Source organism: Strigops habroptila, chromosome 2 (assembly GCF_004027225.2).
Source record: "Strigops habroptila isolate Jane chromosome 2, bStrHab1.2.pri, whole genome shotgun sequence".
In the NCBI taxonomy this organism is placed as follows: Eukaryota; Metazoa; Chordata; class Aves; order Psittaciformes; family Psittacidae; genus Strigops; species Strigops habroptila.
Genome location: NC_044278.2, coordinates 70,469,225 through 70,494,378, shown reverse-complemented (window position 1 = coordinate 70,494,378; position 25,154 = coordinate 70,469,225). Strand labels below are relative to the sequence as shown.

At 38.8% G+C, this 25,154-nt stretch overlaps 1 protein-coding gene across 1 annotated transcript in view; it reads left to right on the top strand.

Annotated features, from left to right (window-relative positions):
- The window catches only part of IPO5 (importin 5), a 44,378-nt gene extending 21,767 nt beyond the window's left edge, over positions 1-22,611 (top strand). Inside the window, exons 10-26 of the mRNA XM_030473615.1 lie at positions 1,739-1,845; positions 3,230-3,354; positions 3,443-3,532; positions 3,620-3,793; positions 4,021-4,239; positions 5,490-5,573; positions 6,377-6,509; positions 6,601-6,722; positions 7,244-7,340; positions 7,842-8,014; positions 8,470-8,581; positions 9,208-9,263; positions 13,151-13,273; positions 13,903-14,122; positions 17,131-17,359; positions 18,877-19,018; positions 21,881-22,611. Coding sequence (XP_030329475.1) covers positions 1,739-1,845; positions 3,230-3,354; positions 3,443-3,532; positions 3,620-3,793; positions 4,021-4,239; positions 5,490-5,573; positions 6,377-6,509; positions 6,601-6,722; positions 7,244-7,340; positions 7,842-8,014; positions 8,470-8,581; positions 9,208-9,263; positions 13,151-13,273; positions 13,903-14,122; positions 17,131-17,359; positions 18,877-19,018; positions 21,881-21,967 — 2,293 coding nt within the window. The 3' untranslated portion in view covers positions 21,968-22,611. The remainder of the gene's footprint in view (positions 1-1,738; positions 1,846-3,229; positions 3,355-3,442; positions 3,533-3,619; positions 3,794-4,020; positions 4,240-5,489; positions 5,574-6,376; positions 6,510-6,600; positions 6,723-7,243; positions 7,341-7,841; positions 8,015-8,469; positions 8,582-9,207; positions 9,264-13,150; positions 13,274-13,902; positions 14,123-17,130; positions 17,360-18,876; positions 19,019-21,880) is intronic.
- The last annotated feature ends 2,543 nt before the right edge of the window (positions 22,612-25,154 follow it).

Below are 25,154 nucleotides of genomic sequence, written 5' to 3'. Positions count from 1 at the left end.
TATTGTCAGCAGAGTAACGTAGTGCTTCTAAACACAAGTTTGCTGCCTATGGATTTTAGAGTGAAAATTCCACCCCCCCCCTTTTTTCTTTTATTTTTTTGTTACAAGTTTCAAGTAGAGTGAGCAAAGATCAGAAAGCAAGTTATGCTTGGCCACCTTAGCCTGAAGGAGAAATGTAGCTCCTTTGGACCTTGAAGTAATAGGGGAGCTTGAGGCTTAGACACAAAATACTGGACATCGGCTAGTCTCTGGTGATGGTGTGTGTTCTGGCAGTTTTTTCTCACTCATGTTGCTGTCTATTTCCCACTTTTGTGGAGAGTTGTCGATTAGCTGATGTTCATGCTGACCTCTCCGCGTGCTTGAGTCTTTGTAGCATCTTAAGAAGACTGGCATTTCTGTGCAGTCCAAGAAACAGGCTAATGATCGTCAGGCTGTAGCCTAGGTAGGGTGTGTTCAGATCTAAGGGGGATGTGAGTCATCCTACACAAAAGCTGCAGGGAATATTTTAGCATTTCCAGGTTTTTGTTGCTCTGAATTCATAGAGCAGTGGAATTCTAAAGGAGGAAAAGGTTAATCTAGCTTCCTCTTTTCCTGTCAAAAGCCTTGCAAACACTGCAGGGAGGTATGTGGCCATTTTTCTAAGATAGACTATCTTTATTTCCTCAAACTGAATGTATGAATCAATGGTGAGAGGAAAGAGCTCAAAGAATATAATTTCACACAAAAGCTGCCATTAACGTTAGTGACTTTGCTCCAATCTAAACCTCGGTGTCCCTGCTCTGTTGCCCTCCTCATGATGTGTCTGTTTATTTGAACATGACTAATCAGAAGAAAAATTACAATATCATTAATATCTTTGCACAAACACTGCTGTTCACAGCATCTGATTTTCTAGACTGTTCATGGTTTGTAATGATACTGGGGATTCAAGCATAATAATTTGAAGACTTCTATTTGTGACCCAGCTAACTGATACATGAAAGAAGAGGGAGATTCATCCCTTTCTGAACCATTACTCAGCTATTCCATCAGCTATTCCATCAGTGTCTAGGATGGACTGTAATATCCATATGTTATTACAGTGCTAGCTATACCTGGACTGTAACTGTAGTTATGGGGAATATTTTTATTGGGTGGAACAAGTCACTTCACACAGATAATGTTAGGTGATTCTCAGTTCCGGAACTGGCTGAGGGCCACTGATTTCTCACCAGGACTGGATGTTTTCTGCCTGAGTCATTGACAAGAGAACATATTGCTAAACTATTGATACTGCAGCCATGCAAGAAAGGTCTCTTATGTGCCAAAGCTTGAATTCTACAGGTTCACCTAATTCACAGCAAGTCTGAACTGGTTCGTGTTCTCATGACAAAAAGATGATGGCCAGTTTTATTGGTTAATTCATTGCAAATTTAGTTTCAGCTTTCTAGGTGTGTGTTATGGTTGCAAAATTCAGTCTACGTCTTCAGTGCTAGTAAGGCCCAAGTTTCTTTGCTACTAGACTTGATCACTATGTTACAGGTAATAGATGTTTCAATGGAGGGTAACTAACTGTTTTGTGACTAGTGTGTATGCTTTTAGGTTTGGGTATGCGTTATTTACTTATGGAGGCTCTTGTGTGTTCAGATGGCAAAGGTTTGAAGACTAGAACTGCAGGAAGGGGCAATTCTGTGCCCTGCCGGACTGTTTGTTTTGTTGTAGATATCAAACCACTGATGTTTCTGTAACTGATATTTAGCAATGCAGTTGCTGGTGAGAGTGCACTGGACAGGATGGCATGTGGCCTCGGAGGAAAACTTGTTTTACCTATGATTAAAGAACATATTATGCAAATGCTTCAGAATCGTAAGTAGCTTCATTTTCTTTTTTTACAATTCTGTCTTTTCCAGAACCTTTGATACCTCTTAAATCTTCATGCTTCGCTACTTGATGTATCTTTTATACATTTCAGCTTTAAATGCTGTGAACCATTTTTCTCACAAATGTTTACTGAAATAATAATTTAGAACAACTGGGTTGGCCAGATGGTCCAAACACCATTGCATTTTGTTTTGTAGAATCATTAATTTCAAGTCTGGATTGCATGCTAATACTAGCACAGTTAGAGTAGCAAGAGCTGCAGGCTTAACTAGGAACATCCAATGAACTTAAATAGTGCAAAATAAACTACTTCCTCTCCGTGCCTTCTCTCAAGGTGATATTTCATCTCATCCTCATGAAATAGAAGTTGAACTGTCAGGATTCCCATGCTCTGAACTGTTGTGTTCTTCATTGCAGAAATTTAATAATAAATAATCAGGAATGATGAAATCTTGCATTATTTCAGGAAGGAAGTTCTGTTATGCGCCTTCACTACAAGTCATTTGATAAACCCATTTGTTCCTCTGATTTTCTTTTCTGTAACTCCATGTTTTATAGCACAGAAGCACAGAGAGATTCTGAAAAAAAAACCAAACCAAAACAAAACAGAAAAGAAAAAAACCCCAAAAAACCCCCGAAAAAACCCCACAAAACCAAAACATAAAAAAAAAACCAAAATGCCACCAAAAAACCCACCTTCAGAGTTTCTCACACGTTTCCCTTGCCTAAAATAAAGGGAGAGGTGCGTGAAAGATCCATTTCAACAATACCCACTAGCCTGAGAGTAGACTAATAGGACTCGGAGGCAGGGAAAACCTTACATCTCTAGATGGAATGTTACTGTTCTTAAACTGTCTAGGGGAAACTGCTGAAAAGTTTAGTACTGATCATTTATTTGTTTTAAATTCAGATATTTGATTCTCTAGACCTTTTTCCCCTCCTGACCTAAAGAGGAAGAAATAGGCTCATAGGCTGCTTTGAGATATATATATTTATTATTTTTTTTTTTTTGTATTATGGGAAAGGGAAAAAGAAATCCTGTCCTGATGCTTCCCTGCTTTACCTCATTTAATTAACATGCAGGTTCCAGGTGTTAGAACTATGTACATACTTGTATCGGCAGTGAAGAATTCTTTTTTTCTAGGTCTGGATTTGGCCTGGATTAGATACTCAAATTTTTGTGCATCCCTGGAGATAAGAATGAGGAAAAGTGAAAAATATTTAACAAATCAAGTAGATGCATTAATTTTCCTTCCCACTTCTGTTCTTCATTCTTCTTCCTCCTGTTGCCCCTCAAAAAGGTGGTTTATTTTCGTCTTTTTAGTTTCCAAAATGAGTAACATTTATTTTAATTTTCACTCCTCTGTAGCTGACTGGAAATACAGGCATGCTGGCTTGATGGCTCTCTCGGCCATTGGAGAAGGTTGCCATCAACAGATGGAGGGAATTTTAAATGAGATAGTTAATTTCGTTTTGCTGTTCCTTCAGGATCCTGTGAGTATAAGTTTATTAATTATTTCAAAATGTTTTCATTTCTTCTCTTATGATACTGGTTAACTATTTGAGGGAAATACTTTTTCAGCATCCGAGAGTAAGATACGCTGCTTGTAATGCTATCGGACAAATGGCAACTGACTTCGCACCTGGTTTTCAAAAGAAATTTCATGAGAAGGCAAGTAGTGCAATGGGGGGGAGGGAAGTAGTAAAAGTATGTCCCCTTCAGAAACTTATTCTCTGGAAATAAACATTTCTTCTTTAGGTGATAGCAGCTCTTCTGCAAACCATGGAGGATCAAGGCAACCAGCGTGTTCAAGCCCATGCAGCTGCAGCACTCATAAACTTCACTGAAGATTGTCCCAAGTCGCTGCTTATTCCATATTTGGATAATCTAGTGAAGCATCTTCATTCCACTATGGTGATAAAATTACAAGAGGTATAATATACTGAACAAATTGTTTCACAGAGGGTAAGCTTGTCACAGGGAATAAGTATAGCTGAACTAAGACCTCTGAAATAAGCAGATGTTGGACCAACATAGCTGCAGATGTTGGTCTAAACTGACATACTTAGGACATACAAGAGCAGATTTTTACATTTGGCATGCTTTTCAGTAAAGAACGTGCAGTAGAAATATAACATTTTATTCTTCCTTTTTCCAAGTTGATACAGAAAGGCACTAAGCTAGTTTTGGAGCAAGTTGTGACTTCAATTGCGTCAGTTGCAGATACAGCAGAGGAGAAGTTTGTTCCCTACTATGATTTATTTATGCCCTCTCTAAAACACATTGTTGAGAATGCCGTTCAGAAGGAATTAAGACTTTTACGAGGAAAGACTATTGAATGCATCAGCCTGATTGGTCTTGCTGTTGGTAAAGAAAAGGTAAGCTTAAATCTTATCTAATGGTCTATATATACTTTAAAATGCCCTTTTTTTGCAGTGTTAACATTGAATTAATAGATTCACTTGTTATACGTACAGCTATGTTGTTGCGGATTTCTGTGCTTGTCTTCCTGTTCTCATTTGAGGTGACTGTCTTACTGTTTAGATTCACAAATTCCTAATAGAATCCTGTGAAAATATTTCAGCCTGAGTTAGTCTTGTCACACTGCACAGTGTTGAAAGCACCCTTTTTTTTTTTTTTTTTTCCTCTTCATATGAGGTGTTTTTCTGCCTTGAGAAATACGGGATCATCTCATTTAGGCAGTGTCAGAATGGCTGGTAAAATGTATGTAGTTTGCAGGAAACTCAGCATGGTTTCTGTGTGCAGATGCCTGGAAAGTTTAAATATGCTTGTAATAGAACTAGAAGTACTCATTTGTAATGAGGTTTGACGTATTTGGCAGGTTTAGGGATTTTTTCATTTTTCGGTTAAAACATGTTTCTGCAAACATACCAAGAAACAACTGTGAAGGACAATGTAAGTGGTGTTCTGATAGCAAGTTTGCATTATGGTTTACACACTTTCATCTTACTGAGTGAAGAAAACAAAATAGCATTTCAAAGTAAAATAATGTGATGTATACAGTACAAAAATGCTAAAATCCTCCCCCCCCCCCAATTACTAGCTCTTTCCTTTGACGTAGAAGGACTAGTAGTAAACTTACCATTCATGCAACTAAATTTTAAACAGATTTGAAACATAGCTAATGTTTCATAAATTATTGTTAGAGGACTACTGGGAACATGGGGAATGAAAAGAGGGGAGGTGTAACATCACTGGGGCATCTGATGTGACCTAGAACTTTAGGAGCTCGTGAGTAAGTAGCTCATGCTGTCAGCTTTTGTCCCAGTTCCATAAAGGAGTCAAAGTAGTAAGGAGGATATCTGGGGAAGTTAGAATTGTCAGAGTGTCAGGATTTGCTTAAATAGTGTTTTATTTAAATATTCCTCTGCTTTCAAGTGTATGAACAGAGGTACAGTGAAACTAAAGACAAGAATGACTTGGTCATGCTTCCAGAAAAAGACCTTTTGTTTTCATTTTTTTCTGCGTTTCGGTCTGTTTCTAGCTTCAAGTTGTGTCATGACAGTGTGCTGGACTTAACACCAAACAATTTAAGTGACCATTTAAGTCTCTGAAAAGTACCCTTTTAATTTGCCTTTAAAAACATGTAGTTGTTTCTTATATCTAGTTTATGCAAGATGCATCAGATGTAATGCAGCTGTTATTGAAGACACAAACAGACTTCAGTGATCTAGAAGATGATGATCCACAGGTATGTTAAAATTACAGTGCATAACTTGTTGGTTAATATTAAAAACGTTCTTTGTACATGTGATGTTTCTGCCCCCCCCTTCCCCAATTACACCTTCAGGCTAATTGTTCAGCATGTCTTACAGAAATTGGGATTGATTGCCCTAAGATGGCCTTAGACTCTTTCACAGAAGTGTGTTTAGGAAATGACACTTCCAGGATCTATATTTGCTGAAGGAATTTCAGCATGTGGGTGATCATTCCTTGTTTATTACTAACTACTTTTTTTGGCCGTGTATGACCTATTCCTTTGGTGTCACCTCCATATAAATAGTTCAACGAGACTTGTTAGACAGCTGTTCTAATGAGTGGAGTGCTATTTTGACTTGTCCATTTGAAAACAAATACTCCTGAAAGCACAGTGCTGCTCTCTTTTTTGCTCTGTTTGTTATTTTCAGGCATATGGCTCAGTGGTATCACTTAAATTTAGGGAATGATTCATTTCAGGAAAAAAGTTTACTTTTGAAGACAGTCATGGTTGCATTACAAGTACATCTGATGCAGTCACATTTTTACATATATAGTGACTTTGATCCGAGGTACTGTTAGTGCATTGTTACGAATAAAGACTGGGGACATGTCTTTTGAAGATTCATTTTTGTATGGATGGCACATTGGATGAGTTCTTCTCTTTGAAATAAGTTTTATGCACTGCTGACAAATTCTTTTAAAAAGTCCTATTTAATATTCTTCTTTTATGCATTCCTTTTAAGTAGGCATTAAAATCAAGTGTGGGACATGAAAATTCTGACTCTTCTCTTACAGATTTCTTACATGATCTCAGCATGGGCCAGAATGTGTAAAATTCTTGGAAAGGAATTTCAGCAGTACCTTCCTGTTGTCATGGGACCTTTAATGAAGACTGCATCCATTAAACCTGAAGTAGCTCTTTTAGACAGTAGGTTTAAAATCATGTTTTGCATGGAAAAAAAAATACTGAAATAAATAATATTGTAGGACTTTTATATATTTATTTCTCTGTATTATAGCACAAGATATGGAGAATATGAGTGATGATGATGGTTGGGAATTTGTAAATCTAGGAGATCAGCAAAGTTTTGGAATTAAAACTGCAGGCCTTGAAGAAAAAGCAACTGCATGCCAGATGCTGGTGAGTAATAGGACAGTTTTGGTATTGCTGGACAATCAAGTTTGAAGCCAAAATTTGTAAGGAAAATATTCTTTATAGTATCAAATGAAATAGTTCTGTTTTTCTTTGCGTCATACGTCAGGTAGATTTCAGACAATTCATTGTGTGTGGCTTGCTTGATTAAAAATAGTTCCTTTATTTTGCAGCTTCAATTCTGAAGATAAACAGATTGTTTTCCTTTTGTTAGCAAAACTTTTAAAGAATTTGAGATGTTAAAGAGTAGATCCTTTTTGCAAATATTGATGTTTGAATTTGGCTTGAAAAATACTTGTCTCTTCTAAGACTCTGAGAACTCATGGTGCTATCAGGGTTTCTTAAAATACCACAGTGGAGGGGCTAAGTAAATGGATTATTGCATGCTTTAAGAAATAAATTTTAAAAAACTTAAACTTTTAACAATCTTTCTCACCATTACATGGGTGAAAAAACATTCGTAACAGTATTTTTCCTTAAAGGTGGTATTTCCATGCTTTGTTTTTCAGGTTTGCTATGCAAAAGAGCTAAAAGAAGGATTTGTGGAGTACACAGAACAAGTTGTAAAGCTGATGGTTCCTTTGTTGAAGTTCTATTTCCACGATGATATCCTATTAACAAATTCTACTGTGAAAACAGAAACTTAGTTTGGAAGAATCAAAAGTCATGCTTACTGTTTTCCTTAATGTATTGAAAGTATTAGTGTTAAAATATTCTGTTGCTTTATAGCAGAACTTATTTCTGAGAACATTGCTTTACACGCTATTTGATGCAATGTATCCTACTTTTTTCCCTAGTTTCTTTTTAAATAAGCATGTCTATAATCTTAAAAGAAAGCAGTAGAGAAAGTAGTGTTTGTGCCTACAAAGTGAAGGAGAACTTGAGTAGCTTTTCTCTCATGGCCTGAAACAGGCTTGAAACAACTTAAAGTTTAATTTTCCTATGGTTTTAATCTGTTTTGAATTAAGAAATCAAGTACACTGGACTGTAATAAAAAAAAAAATTAGATTTCAGGTAGAAAACTAATAACTTCATTATGGTGGTGGGTGCTTAAATTCTAAGCACTTTGTGTTGGCCTTGGTTGTTTTATTTCCTTAATAATGAAACGTGTTCGAGTGGCAGCAGCAGAGTCGATGCCCCTGCTTCTTGAGTGTGCTAGGGTTCGTGGGCCAGAGTACCTCACACAGATGTGGCACTTCATGTGTGATGCGCTCATCAAAGCCATTGGGACAGAACCAGATTCAGATGTCCTCTCAGAAATAATGCATTCTTTTGCAAAGGTAACTTCTTCCTTACAACTTTTGTGGTGCTACTGTGCATAGGTTTTTACAGGAAGAAAGGACATGAGTTTGATGTTCATTTAAATGGCTGGAAGAATTGCAAAGCTTCCTCTGTGAGTTTGGGTTTGACTGTAAATGTTATAGCTGATTGAAAAACTTAGTTGTACTTTTTTTTTTTTTTTTTTTTTTGCAAGAACCAACATACTGAAGTATTAACCTAAAATAATTACTGAATTTGTTCATTTTTAACCAGAAACCACTGAAGTTCTGTGCATGGAATGTGCAGTGATACTATGCCTGCCTTGTGTAATTTGAGCATTGATTACAGTATGAATGTATCATTTCTGCTAATGATCACTTAAAGCAGAGCATGTATTAATATTCTGTGTGCTTAGATTTCATTGAGACTGCTCATGTAACTTACAGCTGAAAAAAATACCATTTTATTTCACTAGTGCATTGATGTAATGGGAGATGGATGCCTTAACAACGAACACTTTGAAGAACTTGGAGGAATACTGAAAGGAAAACTAGAAGAGCACTTTAAAAACCAAGAACTAAGACAGGGTAAATTAACACAAATTCCTGTTGACATGTGATAATGGCTGTTCTTTAAAGCAGGATTCCTAATAATTTCTGAACACAAAAAAAGCTTAGTTCAGATTTCTTTAATTTGAATATTTATGTAAGGTAATTGGGCTTTGAAACAACAGAATCCATGAGTTATACTTGTGAGCTCTGGGAGGATGAAGATGGCATCATTTGCAGAAATTCTGCAGTTGAATCAAAAGCTGATGGACAGATTTACTTGAAGACAGTGCACATGTCTATGCTGTTGTCATTTCTGTGTTTTGGGGGTGCTTTTTTTCATCTTTGCAGTTTTCTTAAAGCAATGGTAGCTTCTTATGTCTATGCATTTTTCTTGTCCTTCCGGAGAAGCTGGTGTGTTTATTTCTATTTCATGTGCTTTTACATGCATTCTTAAACTGAGCTGTCTCATTATACTTCTTGTTTCTCTGTGAAAGCTCTTTGAAGCTTCTTAAAGACATAATTCCTGTTACATCTTCAGCTATTGTTTCCTATTTTCTAAATCTGTTTCTGCATCTTTTTTTTCTCTTTTTTCCTTTTTTTTTTCCCTTTCATGGGATTTTTATGTAGAAATGTAGTAGTTTAATACTTGTTTTTTAATTTAGTGAAAAGACAAGATGAAGACTATGATGAACAAGTTGAAGAGTCATTACAAGATGAGGTGAGTTTGTCTGGGGAGCTTTTCCACTCACAGAGCACCAGGATGAAAATACATTACATGGATATGCTATGCTACTCAGTTAAAGCATAGTGCATCTGCAGAATTATTTCTTTCTGGAAGAATGTATGTTACCATATTCCTTCAAAACTTCCAGCAAGAGAAAGGTCACACTGCATGAGTGAATTAGAAAATACAGAATGTTTCCTTGTCTGCTATACTGAAGGAGGAAGTTCAGGATATGGCTCTTCATTTTCTTAATCCTCTCAAACAATTCTCAGATGACTTTAATGCAGCACTTTACAGCAGACTATTTGGTGATTATCTAAAGCGTAGCCCTGCTGACTTCCTTTTTCTTTGTGCCTTATGACGTACGTGGCTCTTAACCTTGAGCATACTCTGACGTGTCAGGTTAGGAGCCTGTCTCAAAAAGAATAGACCTAAAATAGTGTCAGAGGAGGACAGCAGGATGAATAGCTAGCAAAATGTGTTTGCTTATGAGAGAATACCAAAGTGACCGCTTCTCCGCTAAGATGCCAAACTGACTTTTTAGTTTGAAGTGGAGGTGACTGTAGAAGAGGTACAATAGTTCTGTTAAATCATCATTGGTATGGAGAGAGTAGTAAAGCATAAGAAGTCACTGCTGCTTATGACGTGAGATGTAAAGGATGCTCAGTAAATTTAAGAACTAGAACTTTTTTTTTTTTTTTTGCCACAATGCAGGTGTGAAGCTTGTGAAGCTGAATTGTGAAGCTTGTTCACATGAGTTTAACCTGGATACAGACTCCAGAATTTATCTTAACAGATCATGCACCCATATGTAAATACTTTCTAAAATAACAATGCAGTTCTTGAGCCCCTTTCCTTTGGGAACATTAGGCCAGCATTCAGAAGGATAGATTTCTGGCACCTACATGCTACTTGGGATCAAAAAAATAACAAAACTCAAGTTCTGAGCCAAGAGCCTTTCCTGTTTTTTCTTTCTTATTTGCTTTACTGTTCATTCTTGTAGACAGTGAGTTAAGCAGTTTATCTTATGTGTCACTCTGTACTGATAATGAGAGAAAATGCTAGCAAGCAGCAGTTTCAGAACAGCTGAATCCATATTCTGCAACAGAGTGGCAAGGCATTTTAAAAATGCTTTAATTTCTATTTGACCTTGCTGATTTTTTTTTAAAGACTGCAAGGAAGACGTGTCTGCATTATCCTGTGAAAGTAGGAGTGGGACCAGAATGTCATTTGCCATATGGACAGAATTAGCATATAGAATCATAGAATCATAGAATCGTAAGGGTTGGAAAGGACCTTAAGATCATCTAGTTCCAACCCCCCTGCCATGGGCAGGGACACCTTGCCCTAAACCACGTGGCTCAAGGCTCTGTCCATGGTAATGGACATACACCTTTTATCCATATGGTAATGGATATACACCTTTGGTCCCAGAATGTGTTTATGTAGCCCTTACCTCAAGGCAGCAGAAATATAAGGGAGTACAGAAGTCACAAAAGATATTCAAACAGAAGTTCTGTAAGATATCCAGATACAGCCCTAGCTTAGGCAATAACTAAACTGCTGGTGTGATAGAGAAAGGCATATGCTAAACTCTTCCCCCTGAGCATCTGTTATTGGCTATTAGTAAACAGGCAATAGCAGGCCAGGTGGACCTTGTGGTGTGCTGTAGCAGTTCTCTTCTTCTATTTTCATTTGTGTGTATGTTCCAGAGTTATTGCTTGAATTATGCCTTGACAGTGCAGAAGTTGTCCAACCAGGGAGGTTTTAAATATCCTTCTGAGAAGCTGCCTCTTACATGAGAAATACTTACTAGTTTCTCACTAGGGACCAGAAACTAGCTGTATTCTGTTTCCCTGCCTGTTAAAGTATAAACCGATTAAAAGAGCCATGCCAAATACAACAGAACTTGCTTTAAAACAAAATTAAAGGGCTTTCCAAATGGAAGTGTGTCCAGGGAACAATCCTTGCTTGCAGCTGTAATATGAATTGATAGCTGGATCTGAGCTAAGGATCTTTACTTCACAGTTTGATGCCATAATTGAGCAAGGTGAAAAATGAAGTTCAGTGGTAAGAGGAGAGGATTAATATTTCTTACATTTTTTGCTACAATCTTCTGTCACAAAAGCAGTTATCCATTTACTTTTCAATAAAAGCTTGTTATAGTATCTGTAAGGTACAAAAGAGGAAAAGGACCTTCTATCTTCTGTAAAGGGAATCCACTGAAGCAGTAAATTTGCACAAGACAGTGTTTGTCTTGCTGGAATTTTTCTGCCCCTGAAACAAACCTTCACGTCCTTCACAACTGAGTACCGGCGATCGACTTGCATTTTTAAGAAGGGTATAAAGGAGAACCCTGAGAACTACCAACCAGTCAGTCTCATTCTGTGCCCAGTAAGATCATGGAATAGGTTTTTCTGGAAGCTCTGTCATGGCACATGGAAGACAGGGATGTGATTAGAGACAGCTGATGTGGCTTCGCAAAGAGCACATCATGCCCAAATAATCTAATGGCTTCTATGATGGAGTGACTGCATTGATGGATTAAGAAGGAGCAACTGATGTCATCTGTCTTGACTTTTTTAAGACCTTTGACATGGTCCCACAAGAACATTCTTGTTACTAAATTGGAGAGATACAGATTTGATGGAAGGACTATTCGGTGGACAAGGGAGTGACTGGATGGCCATGTCCAAAAAGTCGCATTCAGTAGCTCAACATCCAAATAGAGATCAGTAACAAGGGGTGTCCCTCAGGGGTCTCTGCTGGCACCAATACTGTTCAATATCTTTATTAGCAATGTAGGTAGTGGAACTGAGTACCTCCTCAGCAAGTTTGCAGATGACACCAAGCTGAGTGGTGCGTTAATGCACTTAAGGGGAAAGATGCCATCCAGAGGGGCCTTGACAGGCTTGAGGAGTAGACCAGTGTGAACCTCATGAACTTCAGTAAGGCCAAATGCAAAGTCTTGCACCTGGTTCAGGGCAATCCCCAGTATCAGTACATGCTGGGGGGGTGAATGGATTGAGAGCAGCCCTGTGGAGAAGGACTTGTGGATACTGGTTAATGGAAAAATTACATATAAGCCAGGACTGTGAGCTTGCAGCCCAGAAAGCCAACCATATTCTGGGCTACATTGAAAGGAGTGCAACCAGCAGGACAAGGGAGGTGATTCTCACCCTGCTCTTGTGAGACCCCACCTGCAGTGCTGCGTTCAGCTCTGGAGCCCCCAACACAAGACAGACATGGACCTGTTGGAGGAAGTCCAAAGGAGGGCCACAAAGATGATCAGAGGCCTGGAGCACCTCTTCTGTGAAGACAGGCTGAGAGAGTTGGGGTTGCTCAGCCTGGAGAAGAGAAGGCTCTGGGGAGAACTTACAGCAGCCTTCCAGTGCCTAAAGGAGCCGACAAGAAATCTGGAGAGGGGCTTTTGACAGGGGCATGTTGAGACAGGACAAGGGGGAATGGCTTTAAACTGACAGAGGGGAGATTTAGATCAGATAATGGGAAGAAGCTCTTCCCTGTGAGGGTGGTGAGACACTGGCACAGGGTGCCCAGAGAAGCTGTGGCTGCCCCATCCCTGGCAGCGTTCAAGGCCAGGTTAGATGGGTCTCTGAGCAACCTGGTCTAGTGGAAGGTGCCTCTGCCCATCGCAGGGGGGGTTGGAACTAGATGGTATTTAAGGTCCCTTCTAGCCCAAACTATTCTATCTTTTTGTGATTAGATCAAGAGTTGAAAAATAGTGGACATTAGAAGACTGGGTTTACAAAACCAAATCATCGATCTTCATTCCGTTAGTTTAGACATCTTGGCATTTCATGTGACTTCAACTATTTTAAAAATCAGTAGTCTTAACGTGAGTTGTATCCTTTTCTCATCAGGATGACAATGACGTTTATGTTTTGACTAAAGTATCGGACATTTTGCACTCAATATTCAGCAGTTATAAGGAGAAGGTACTGCCGTGGTTTGAAAGGCTACTTCCACTAATTGTCAACCTAATTGTAAGTACCTGGCTTGCTTTTATTTTGACTTGGATTATATTTTCTGATGTGTTGATAGGGCTGGAATCTTAAACATACTGGAATCTTAAAGAACTTGGTAGATAGAACGTAGAAGTTACTGTTTTACAAATTAGAGGCAGTTGAAAGTTTATTCTGGATCAAGTACAAAGTTGTTACCTTATGCTTTTTGAACAGCACCACTGCTGTGCTGTTTCTAATTTGTGTGTTCTCAAACTGAGGATCATTGACACACACCTATTTTGAGAAATTTAATTTGCCTGGGAGTGTCTGATACTCTCTAAAATGGATTTCAAAAAGAGGGTCAAAAGAGTATTGCAGACTAGTGGGAAAAATTGGAACTGAAATGGGTAATGGAGTATGAAATAGAGGTATTTAGCCTAAAATTTTTGTAATTAGCTCAGATACTCACCTGGATTTTGGTTTGTTTATGGTATCACTGCAAGTATCACAACAGAAAATTGTGTGTTTGTAGGATTAAATTTAATCCAGGAGGATTTTAACACAATTACTAGACCACTGTTACCGTGATTGTTCTGTTGATCTAATTGCTGACTGTACAAAAAATACCAGTTTTAAGGTGGCTTAAATATTACCTGGTTTTGATGCAGTGTCCACATAGGCCATGGCCAGACAGGCAGTGGGGGCTGTGCATTTTTGACGATATTGTAGAGCACTGCAGCCCATCCTCGTTCAAGTACGCCGAATACTTCCTGAGGCCAATGCTCCAGTCAATATGTGACAACAGCCCAGAGGTTAGGCAAGCAGCTGCCTATGGTGTTGGAGTTATGGCACAATTTGGTGGAGACAGCTATCGTCCTTTTTGCACAGGTACGTACATGCATCAAGCCTCGGGCAGCATGGTCTAGGTGAGGCGTCCCTGCCCATGGCAGGGGAGTTGGAACTGGATGATCTTAAGGTCCTTTCCAACCCAAACCATTCTGTGATTCTATGATAAAGCTGTTTGAATGTGGGATGTGGGGACTGGGGAGGAGAATAATTTGCTGGCCTTTTGGTTAATGAGGTCTCTTCCCTTTGGCAGTGAAGTGGATTGCCAGTGTAACCTCTGTGGCAGACTGGTGATGGTTAGTGATGTCATAGAATCATAGAATCGTAAGGGTTGGAAAGGACCTTAAGATCATCTAGTTCCAACCCCCCTGCCATGGGCAGGGACCCCTTGCCCTAAACCACGTGATCCAAGGCTCTGTCCAGCCTGGCCTTGAACACCGTCAGGGATGGAGCATCCACAACCTCCCTGGGCAACCCATTCCAGTGCCTCACCACCCTCACTGTAAAGAACTTCTTCCTTATATCTAATCTAAACTTCCCCTGTTTAAGTTTGAACCCATTACCCCTTGTCCTACCACTACAGTCCCTAAGGAAGAGTCCCTCCCCAGCATCCTTGTAGACCCCCTTCAGATACTGGAAGGCTGCTATGAGGTCTCCACGCAGCCTTCTCTTCTCCAGGCTGAACAGCCCCAACTCTCTCAGCCTGTCTTCATACGGGAATTCCTTGGGATTTTAATAATGTTCTGTGTAGTAGCATTTCTGGTGCTGAATTCTGTTGATTAATACTAATGTGGTTACATATTAATGCAAAACCCTTTCAATACCTGTAAAAATTATACAAGTGACCTGTATTAAGAGTAGCCTAGAATACTAATAACTAATGTGGTACTCTGCTTTCCCATTATATGAAAAGGAGCCTGATTTCTGTGACTAAGAAATGAAATTAGCATGATAATGCCTACCAGAAACATTTTGCTTTTTCTGAATGTCTTGAGTTTCTCTAAAACTTCAAATTCATCTGGGATTTAAAGAAACAGTTGTTTCCTGGCACTCTTCTTGCCAGTCAACAAAGTTCATTTTGTGCACCAACTAGTATCCCTTAGAGATTTTCTTTTTTTTAAAGCAAATATTTAGTCAGCTGTTTCAAATGTGTATTTCACAGGAATCTTAAACAAAAGCTGAATAAAATGATGTAAGAAAATAAGAACCATGTGATAGGGATAAATGTAACTGTCACATGGTGACAATCAAGGTGAGGTGTCTTTCAGGAAAAAATAGAAAAAAGCAGGGAGGAAACATTGCAGTGAAACGTTAGAGGAGCATTAATGTTTAAAATTGTCTAGAAAAGTATTTTGTGGACTTCTCCATAAGGTTTTTATGTCTCTAAGACTAGTGGGGTAGAGACTGGGGTCAAGACAGTCCTGGTTTTGGAGTTTTGGGGAGGTTTAACATCTCTTGAAGTCTAATTTTAATTTTCATTCATTAGACTTCACCTTGGCCTTCTTAAACTGTGTAAGAACTTTGATCCTTTTCTTTGTATTTGGACAAATAGTCTTTGATTAAACCCAGACACTTGGCTTCTCCTTTAGTTGGATGTTTAGACAAAATAACTTCAGTTTACAGCATACAGCTTATTAGCAGGCAACTCAAAAGTATTTTAGATTGTTAGGTATGTACACGAATGAATTTGTAATTTATTTTAATAGATGAGGATGTGCTAATAATAATAATAATGAGTTAATAATAAGGAGTACGAGGAAACACCGATGAGGTTTAGCTCACAGCAGTCATAAAAACATGAGGTACAAAATGCAAACTCAGTTTGCCTGGACATAGTAGACTTCTGTGATATAAATTCGGCTTTGCAGGAAAGTCCAGCATTGTTATCCTGCATTCAGTACACAAGCTAGCAGGTCTGATGACCAGGATTTTTGCAGTTCTGTAAAGTTTATCAGCCCCCTAAAAGTATCCTTGTCTAGCTTAGAGTTAATTCTGTTTTTCCATAGCTGCTAAATTCTTCACAAATCTAATTCAGTGAAGTTGATATAGCAAGTGGCATTGTGTATTTCTTAACTGCAAAGCTGCTACTTACTCATCCAAATGAAGTAGTGTGAGATCTCACTCTCAGTAATTGGAGTTATTTTGAAGTGTGCTTTCTGCACAATTCCACAACCTCTTTTCTGTGCCGATACAGAATTTCACAGCTTTAGCATTATATTTTTAGCAGAAGAACACAAGGACAATTGTTCCTGCATGCATGTAGAGTGCTCTGAAGTCCTCATAGATACTAGTAACTAAAATTGTGACATTAATCTTCGCTTAGAAGCGTGCTTGTGGCTACCTGTATGACTTGGAAAAAAAACCCCAAACAAACCCAAACCTGCTATTATCCTAGCAAGAAAGTTGGCATTTTCCCTGATGCTTGATTTTTCCTTTTTTTTTTTTTTTTCTTCATCTAAACCCCATGGATTCACGAGATGAAATTTCTCCTATGAGCTTTTCCCAGTGCACCCTTTAATGGTGGGAGTTGTGTATGTGTACATACATACATATTTTTATATATCTATGTGTGCACAAGCACTAGATGTACAGCAGGCATACACCGTAGACATGCACTGCAGTCCAAATTAATGTGAATGTCCCTCCATTGGTGCTTTTCATCATCCTGTGATTCTAGAACCTGTTAGATTAAAAAGATAATGCTCTTACTTAAGTTTTTACTATAAACTACAATGTCTTTTAGATTGTAGACTGCATATCTCCAATTGAGAGACAGGAAGATTTTCTGAACTTGTAAAGCAGATGCAGACTTCTGCAGTAGCTGTTTTCTTGTGTTGCCTTGCATAGCTTTACCTATCTCTTTTTCATACGATTTTTGAGCAGTGAAGAGCCTAGAAGTAGTGGGACATTGGGATGACTGGGTGTTAGTGCTTTGGCCACAAAAAAGATCCTGGTTTTAATCCATGCAGTAGTCTCATGGAATTTGTAATGTTCGTAACGTAAAACTTGATTGTGTATTAAGCTTTCTTCTTGTTTTATCTAACAATTAGAGGCGCTTCCATTGCTGGTGAGAGTCATTCAGTCACCAGATGCCAAAACCAAAGAGAATGTCAATGCAACAGAGAACTGCATTTCAGCTGTAGGAAAGATAATGAAGTTCAAGCCTGACTGTGTAAATGTTGAAGAAGTCCTGCCACACTGGTTATCATGGCTTCCACTTCATGAAGATAAAGAAGAAGCTGTTTATACTTTCAATTATCTGTGTGACTTGATTGAGAGGTAAGGCAAAGTCTTAACATTAATGCAGAAAGTAGGCTTGTTTGCAGGCTCTTTCCTTGCATTCATTTGCCAAATCTGAGAAACTGCCGGCTTAGTTGGCACATGCTTCGGAGAGGGGAATCTGGGATGTCAGAACTGGCCCTTCTACTATGTTGTTGCTGTTTTTTTTAAATAGTGTTCTCATGCTAACTAATGTCTGTATAGTTTTAATAAAACAGCCAGGAATTTTTTTTATGTACATGATGGGAAAGGATCAGCTGGGAACTTCTGCAGAAAATTCCAGGAAAATTGTTACTCTGTTTACATATCAGCATTACTGATCAAGCCTTTTTACTTAAAAGCAGCATGCATGTCCTTGTAGCTGCCTTTTCATAACCTTTTAAAGTAGATCTGCACCTTTTTGCTTTCCAAAAGCTTGAGTATCAACAAAACCAAGTATGAAGTAGAAAAATAATACAGATAAATTCATTGGTACAGTGCTATCTCCGTTAATAAGTTTGTAATAATAATTTCAGTTATTGCTAAAAGCATCTTGTCCCACAGCTTGTTCTTTAGATTTGTGCTCCCTCCCATAAGTCAATGGAGGAAAAAAAGATAATTCTTGTAGTGTGGGTGCAAGTTACATTTCATAATTGCGTGGAAGAATGTCAGCTTCTGACACACTATGTAGGAGCCATGTTGTGGCTGACACCATGTTATATCTTGGTAGAAAAATAGAAAAGAAGTAACTTAGGTTTCCTACAGTCTTTTCTGCTATGCGAATGCCTCGTATCTCTTGGTGCTTTAAGGCAAGGTGGTAGTGGCAACTGAGATCCCTGGACTGGTAATTTTGTAGAGACACCATAATAATACTGCCATGTATGTAGAAGTCAGGAATTAGAGTACTAGCAGCTTTTGTACTCAGCTCTGTACATGTGCCTCAGCCTTGCAATGTTACTTCCCCAGAGCTCTGTCAGTCCTACATTCACAGCCCCTGCGTTCCAGCAGTGGTAGGTAGCAGGGCTGGATGTAGATCATGTTTTCCACCCAGATCCCTGGTTGCCAGAACTTCTTTACTCCAACACTTGGCTGGGAAGAGGCAGTAGAACTGCTTGCTTGCTGTGTCTGTGAGTGCTGGCAGAGAGCTGCAGTCACTGGTGCTCCCCACGCCAGTAACACAATCTCCCCCCCCTTGCAGCACTGAGGGAGGGAGGAACAAGCCCTTTTAGGCAGGGTATTTCTGTCACGCTGTTTACAGTTCTGCCTGCATGGAAGTCATCCATTCTGTACAGTTCAGAACTTTTTCCTGATAAAGTGTGGGCTGATTAAAGAGTCAGCTGGTTAAATATTAACTGGAGAGGGAACATTCTGTCAGCAGGCAATGAAGCTATGTATACTTACTCAGCCGCGTGAAACTTAGATGTAAATAAGCAGCTTTAGAATAAAATACTTCAAAATCACTCAGCTTACATGGAAAATGCTTACTTTTTTTTGTAGTTAAATATTAATTTATTTGTAATATGTTTTGGTTGCAACAGCAACAACCCAGTTGTCCTCGGTCCCAACAATTCCAACCTTCCCAGAATATTTGGTATAATAGCAGATGGTGAAATTCATGAAGCTATTAAACATGAAGATCCATGTATCAAGCGGTTGGCTAATGTTGTTCGCCAAGTGCAGGTAAGTAAATGCTTGTTTAGGTATGAAGGGGACATTTGGAATCTGCTTTCAGAAGTAACCAAACTGTTAAACAAGTTTTGAGAGCCTTACCTCCTTAAAGAATAATGCTTCACCCAGTGATCTTGGAGATCCTTGGACATTCCTTGAATCATTAATGATAAACCTCAGTAACATCTGCACTTGAATCTCTTTTGATAAACTTCAGAAGCTTATTAATTTAAAAACAAGCAAATAAACAATACCTGGAGCTAGATGGTTAACGTACTAGCCAGTATAAGTTGTTTGTGTGTTTGTTTTGTTCTGTCTTCTGAGCCAGAAATTAAAATTTGGAGAGAAATCTGCCTATCTTTTTATCGGTGAACTGTACTTTGGGATTTGATCCAACATACGTATGGTTCCTGTAAGGGTCCCCAGCACCCTGTGGTGACTCAGTAATATAGCAGAGGCTAGGGATCTTTGTTAAAGAATAAGTGCAAGCCACAAGTAATTTTACTACAGCCCCCTTTAATCCAGTGCAGATATAGGCAGCTTTTCAGTGTTTTCCTCCCCTTGGGGAACTGCCACATGGTTCACTTCCTTTGTACCATAACAAGTACTTACGGTGATGGGTATGGGGATGTCGAAGTATTTAAGCAGCACCTCTCTACAGTTTTGTAAGTGATAGGGCTCGTAAGGCAGATCTGACCTAAGGCCAGATGTTACCATGTAGACATACCTGACAGTTGCAGCACCTAATGATACTAAGTAGTGTGCCTGGTGAGCTGTCCTGGTTACTGCTGGGCTAGAATTATTTTCCTTTCTAGTAGCTGGTACAGTGCTGTGTGTTGGATTTAGTGTGAGAAAAACACAGCATGAGCATATAGCTGATAAAAACTTGTAGAGGATTTAGAGCAGCAGCAGTTCAATTGTTGTCCATTCTACTTGGCATGCTTTGGCAAAACTGGGGTTCAAGAACTTCAGGAATACTTGATTTTGGAAAGGATTCACTTGGATGAGTGTATCAGCTTGTGAGATCCATTATGTCTGATAGAAAATGACCTGTTAAAACTCTGAAGGCATAAAAAGAATGAAATCAAGTAAAGTTTCAAAGTGATAGTGGTGTGAGTGGCTGCTCTAGATTCTGGCTGAGAGACATGAATCCTTACTGTTAGCACTTAGTTTGGGTATGGACCTTTTGTGTTAGGGTATGCGAATGCATTTGTTCGCTTTATCTTAAATGCTCAAGGTTGGTATTTCTTTTTTTTTTTTTTTAACAATACAATGGCCCATACCTGTAGAGATCAGTTGTGTGTAGCAGTCTTTTTTTGGCCAGGAATAGTAGGAACATTAATATGGAAACAAGACTTCTGCATTGGTAGAATGATTGACATTCAGACTGTGGGGGAAGCATCTTCAAGGTCATGGGTTTGGGTTTTTTGTTTGGGTTTTTTGGTTTGGTTTTTTAAATACAATTTTAGCATACTGTTACGGACCCTTTCTCTCTTCACACATAGTACTTTGACTTGGGTAAAGTACTGCAAATGTTTTATACCATGGTAGGAACTTTAAAGGCTATAACAGTCTGCCAGCTGCTGCTGCTTCCCAGATTCCAGCAGCCTTTTTTTCTAATGATCTCAGTAAGCTTTTCCACTGCCAGCATCTGACATGAGCAACGTTATGGTCATAGCTGGAATGAAACATAAACTTTTTCCCTCGTGCTTAGGTATTCTCAGGCCAGAAATATGTCAGTAAAGTATTAATTTAAATGTGTGTCAGAAACGCTGGAAGAGCACATTTGATTCTGCAATATTCCATTGCAGAGGGAGAGTCTAAAATGCCTACTGCTATTTAAAAACCCAGACTCTAACTTGAAGACTTTGTTTCCAAGTTCTTTTGAATTCTGTGAATTCATTTTTATTTGACTTTTTTTTTTTTTCCTAAAAAGTGTGGGAGAAAAGGGAATTATAGAAGAGCTGAACATAAAATAGGCCAAATATGAATTAAAGCATTTCTTAATTTACTTCAAGTATACTGCTATTACAGAAGCCAATCTAAAGACCTACAGCCAGACACCTGCAATTTTTCTTTTTCCTATCATCGTCCTTCTATAGAAAGCAGCATGCCAGTTGCTTCCAGCTTCTATTGATAAATGAATAAATGCTATTTCCTAACCTTTTAATTTTCCACATTTTCTGGTACCATCGGCCTCTAGTGGTGGTGACTTTAAAAGCTAATGTCTCAGCTGAGGGCTGTGGTAACACAGATGAGTTATACTGAGGAGCAACAAAGTGTAGGTTTACACTTACCCAGACAGATGCTACTACATGTGTTCTCTCTGGGAAGTAATTTACTATTCCTTTCACCAAAGAGTAATGCCATGTGTGGGCAGCAGCATTTTGCATATACAGACGTAGTGTGTGTAGCCTGTCATGCTGGAATTACGGTGTTCCCTTCCTCTGAATGTAACTGGTGCACCCTTGCCCAAAAGATACTCTCACGTTTAAGCATGGTTCAGTTTTGCCTCAATGTTGATCTTTCAACTTGAGTGTAAAGTGGAGCAGACTGTTTAGGCTATGGTTAGCTTAAGAGTGTCAACTGTCATTTGACCCACTTAGTTATAGGGAGTTCCCAGGAGTTTCGAATGAATTACTCTGCTGCTGTTTAACCAGAGCTCACCTCTGTTTAGTATTTTAGAGCATCTCTGCTTAAGCCTGTGTAGGATTGTGTAACTGAAGATTTCAGTCTGTTCTCTTCGGCATATATATATATATATATATTTCAGGAATAAGCACAGTGAATGCTGAGCTTTGTAAACATGTGAAAGTTTAGTGTGTGCCTTAGAAGCTTGTCAGCCTGCTTAAAGACTTCTCATTTGTTTTCCAGACATCTGGACAACTGTGGACAGAATGCATATCACAGCTCAATGCAGATCAACAGGCAGCCATACAGGAGCTCCTGAACTCTGCTTGAAGGGCCTTAATTATCATCTGCAAGAAAACTAACTCCAAATAAACGTTTACCCTACTGTTTAGGTTTCTTTTGTTTCTTTTTTGAGTAAAACCAGAACTGTAGTGCGTGTAGGCCATTCTTCTGCAACCTACAGGCAGTGGCAGCAGGAAGAAGCATTCTTTCAGAATGGTGTTTAAATCGGTTTCTATCCCACAACACAGAAGACGTTTCCTGTAAACCCTACAATAGCACTGAAGAGTATTTTTCTAACGGTATAAGCCACTCTACGATGGTGAAAGGGAAACAAGTTGAATTTTCTCATTAGACATAATGAATTAAGAAACAGCTTTAAGACTTTCAGCAGTAGACGTACGTTATAACAGATAAACGTTTCTCTACATCTAGTGTTAATTGTATTAATTGGAGTGTGAGTCTTTGTAGGGTAGAAAATGTCCTTCTGCCCCACAAGTTAGTAGATCAAAAGATGAAAAACTGAAGACAAACATCGAGCATGAAGACCTCATTGATCGCACTTTCAGATCCCCAAAACAACAGTGACTCAATGAGGAAAGCTGTTCAGCTTCCAGCCCTTGAATGTGAAGTCTCTTTGGCATGTCTGACAGTATCTCATTCACTCCTCAATAAATGACATTGAAACACAAGAAGCTTGTGTAGAAGTTCAGTGATGTGTGGTTCTTTTAATTTCCTCTTGTGAAAAGACGCAAGTGACAAACTATACAAGTCATTATTTTATATTTGAAACTTTGTATATTGTTGCCTATTACAGATTTTATGCATTTTTGTTTCTTTCTAACAAATTTTTCACCCAAGCGTGTACAATGGAAACTTAATGGCATTCCTTTTATGACAGTAAATTTACATGTCTTGACTTAAAGATGTTTCTTGTGTTCAGATGCAATCACATTGCCTAACTTATAAAATGTAGTGTTGTTCCAGCTGCAAATGTGCAACATGATCTGGTAGCCACTGATACTGTTACAGGAGCTTGTTTTGTTTAAAACAATCCCATAGCTGATGGCCTGATGTGAAAGAATCAAAAACCTTTCCAAGTCTCTTTGGTACTGCAAGAGCAGTATTTACCAGCTAACAGAGCAGCAAACATAAGTGTTAGAAATCACGTACTCTCTGAAGGTGGGTGAAGTTTCTGCACTCTGTTACTTCGAGGATGTTAGTATATGCATTGGGCTTTAAAAAGTTCAGTTGTTTACTGCAGTGTTCTTCAAGTCAATCTCAGTAGTCTCTTAAAACGTGAAAATCTTTTCAAAGAGGGTGTTATGTCTTCCTCCTTTTGAACAAGAAAAGCTGGAACTTTACATGTAACAAATTCCTCTTACTAAAGTATAAATTTTGACTTTGAAAATGTTTCAAAAGCTAAACCCAATACAGAATGAAGTGTACCAAGACCAGCCCAGCACTGTTATAGGGGTTGATGCTACAGTTTGTTTAGATGCAGCTGAAGCAGTGTAACAAAATACCTACTCACCCAGTTTCCACTTTGCTAAGTATTGTTAATCTTGTATTTACAGAAATCCAAGCATTCATATATCTGGAAAATGCTCTGTTAAGGATAAGATACTGGTAATGTGAGAGAACTAGTAAGCCAAGCCAGTTATCTCAAGCACTGGTCCTGACTACAAAAATTGCACTATATCATATCTCTCTTGTTCATGGTGTTTGGGGTTTTTTTAAAGTATGCTTTCTTTTAAATTTCCCTTCAGCCTAAAACATGCCGGTTTTCCCTGCAGCTTGCTTTTTGTACTTTTCTCAAAGTTTCAAGTTTAGAATTTTTCTCTTTTCCCTTCTTTGGACTACCACTATGTGGAGAAAATAGTACCACATTTAGTATTTTCCCTGAAGCAGCATCAACTTTGGCTCTCTGTAATGCAAGAGAGTAGCGTTTGCATTGCTCTCTTAACAGACCAACTTTAATCTTTTTTCCTTCCTTTCAGTCCAAGTAAATGAGAACAAAGAACCAGGAGATGGGGTTGCCCTGTGTGCCCGAGGTGGCATGGAGCAACTTTGTGCAGTTGCTTCTGTCTTGTTAATAATCATTGTACCAAAGAAGAGGTTTTACCAACAGGTGAGTTGCAGTGCCAGCCTGACAGGTAGGTCTGTTCAGGGCATACTTGGACGTCTCATCTTGCTTGTCCTTATTGAACTTGGTCAGGATTAATGTAAAAGTTTCTGTAGCATTTTCTCAATTCATACAAGCTTCAGAAATGCTACCCTCCCTTTCCACTTTTTTAAAAGCTGTCTGAATCGCTAATCTTAGCTTTTCAGGTTCCTTAGTTGATGCTTGCAGAACAGAACTTTTAAGCAGTCAACCATTCTTGATCTTCCACAGCACTGAAGTACTGTTGCCCAAACAAAGAACAATAGCTTTATCTGCAGCTATTAAAAACTAAAAAGTCATCCTTAGGAAGGAGCTGAAGGAATCTTAACTGTGGTACTGATACAGGAAGGGTCGGCATGGCTTTAAACTGACAAGATAGATCAGATATTGGCAAGAAATTCTTCCCTGTGAGGGTGGTGAGACACCGGCACAGGTTGCCCAGAGAAGCTGTGGCTGCCCCACTCCTGGCAGTGTTCAAGGCCAGGTTGGACGGGGCTTGGAGCAACCAGGTCTGGTGGAAGGTGTCCCTGCCCATGGCAGGGGCTTGGAACTAGATGAGCTTTAAGGTGCCCTCCAACTCAAACCATTCTGTGATTTTATTTTGACCACTTTTCTTGAGTATAGCTCCAATTATGCTTTATCAAAATGCTCCACCATGGTGTTAGGTAATAGATGTACCTAATCTAGTGTAAAGAGCACCATAAACAATAGCAGTGCTCTGCTTTGGGTGAACAAAGAGGTACCAAATCCACCCAGTCATCCACACGAAAGTGTTTGAAGCTGTAATTTTTAACAAGAAACACACTTAGAAAACTCCCCACCCTTTGGATACAGTGTTCCAATACTGTAGTTATATTTGCTTATTTAAGTGTACAGTAGTAACTAGCATTCACAAGCATTGCTTTCCAAAGCAGCTCATCTCCTGAAGCTTAGGTGAGTTCCCATTTAGACTCTCACCTGTTTGTATCATTCTGAAGGTGAAACTACTTGTGTTTTGTTTGCAATCCTAGGTTGTTCATGAGAGATACTAAAAAATGCAGATAAACATCTAGTTTCCTTTGCCTGGCTTTGTCT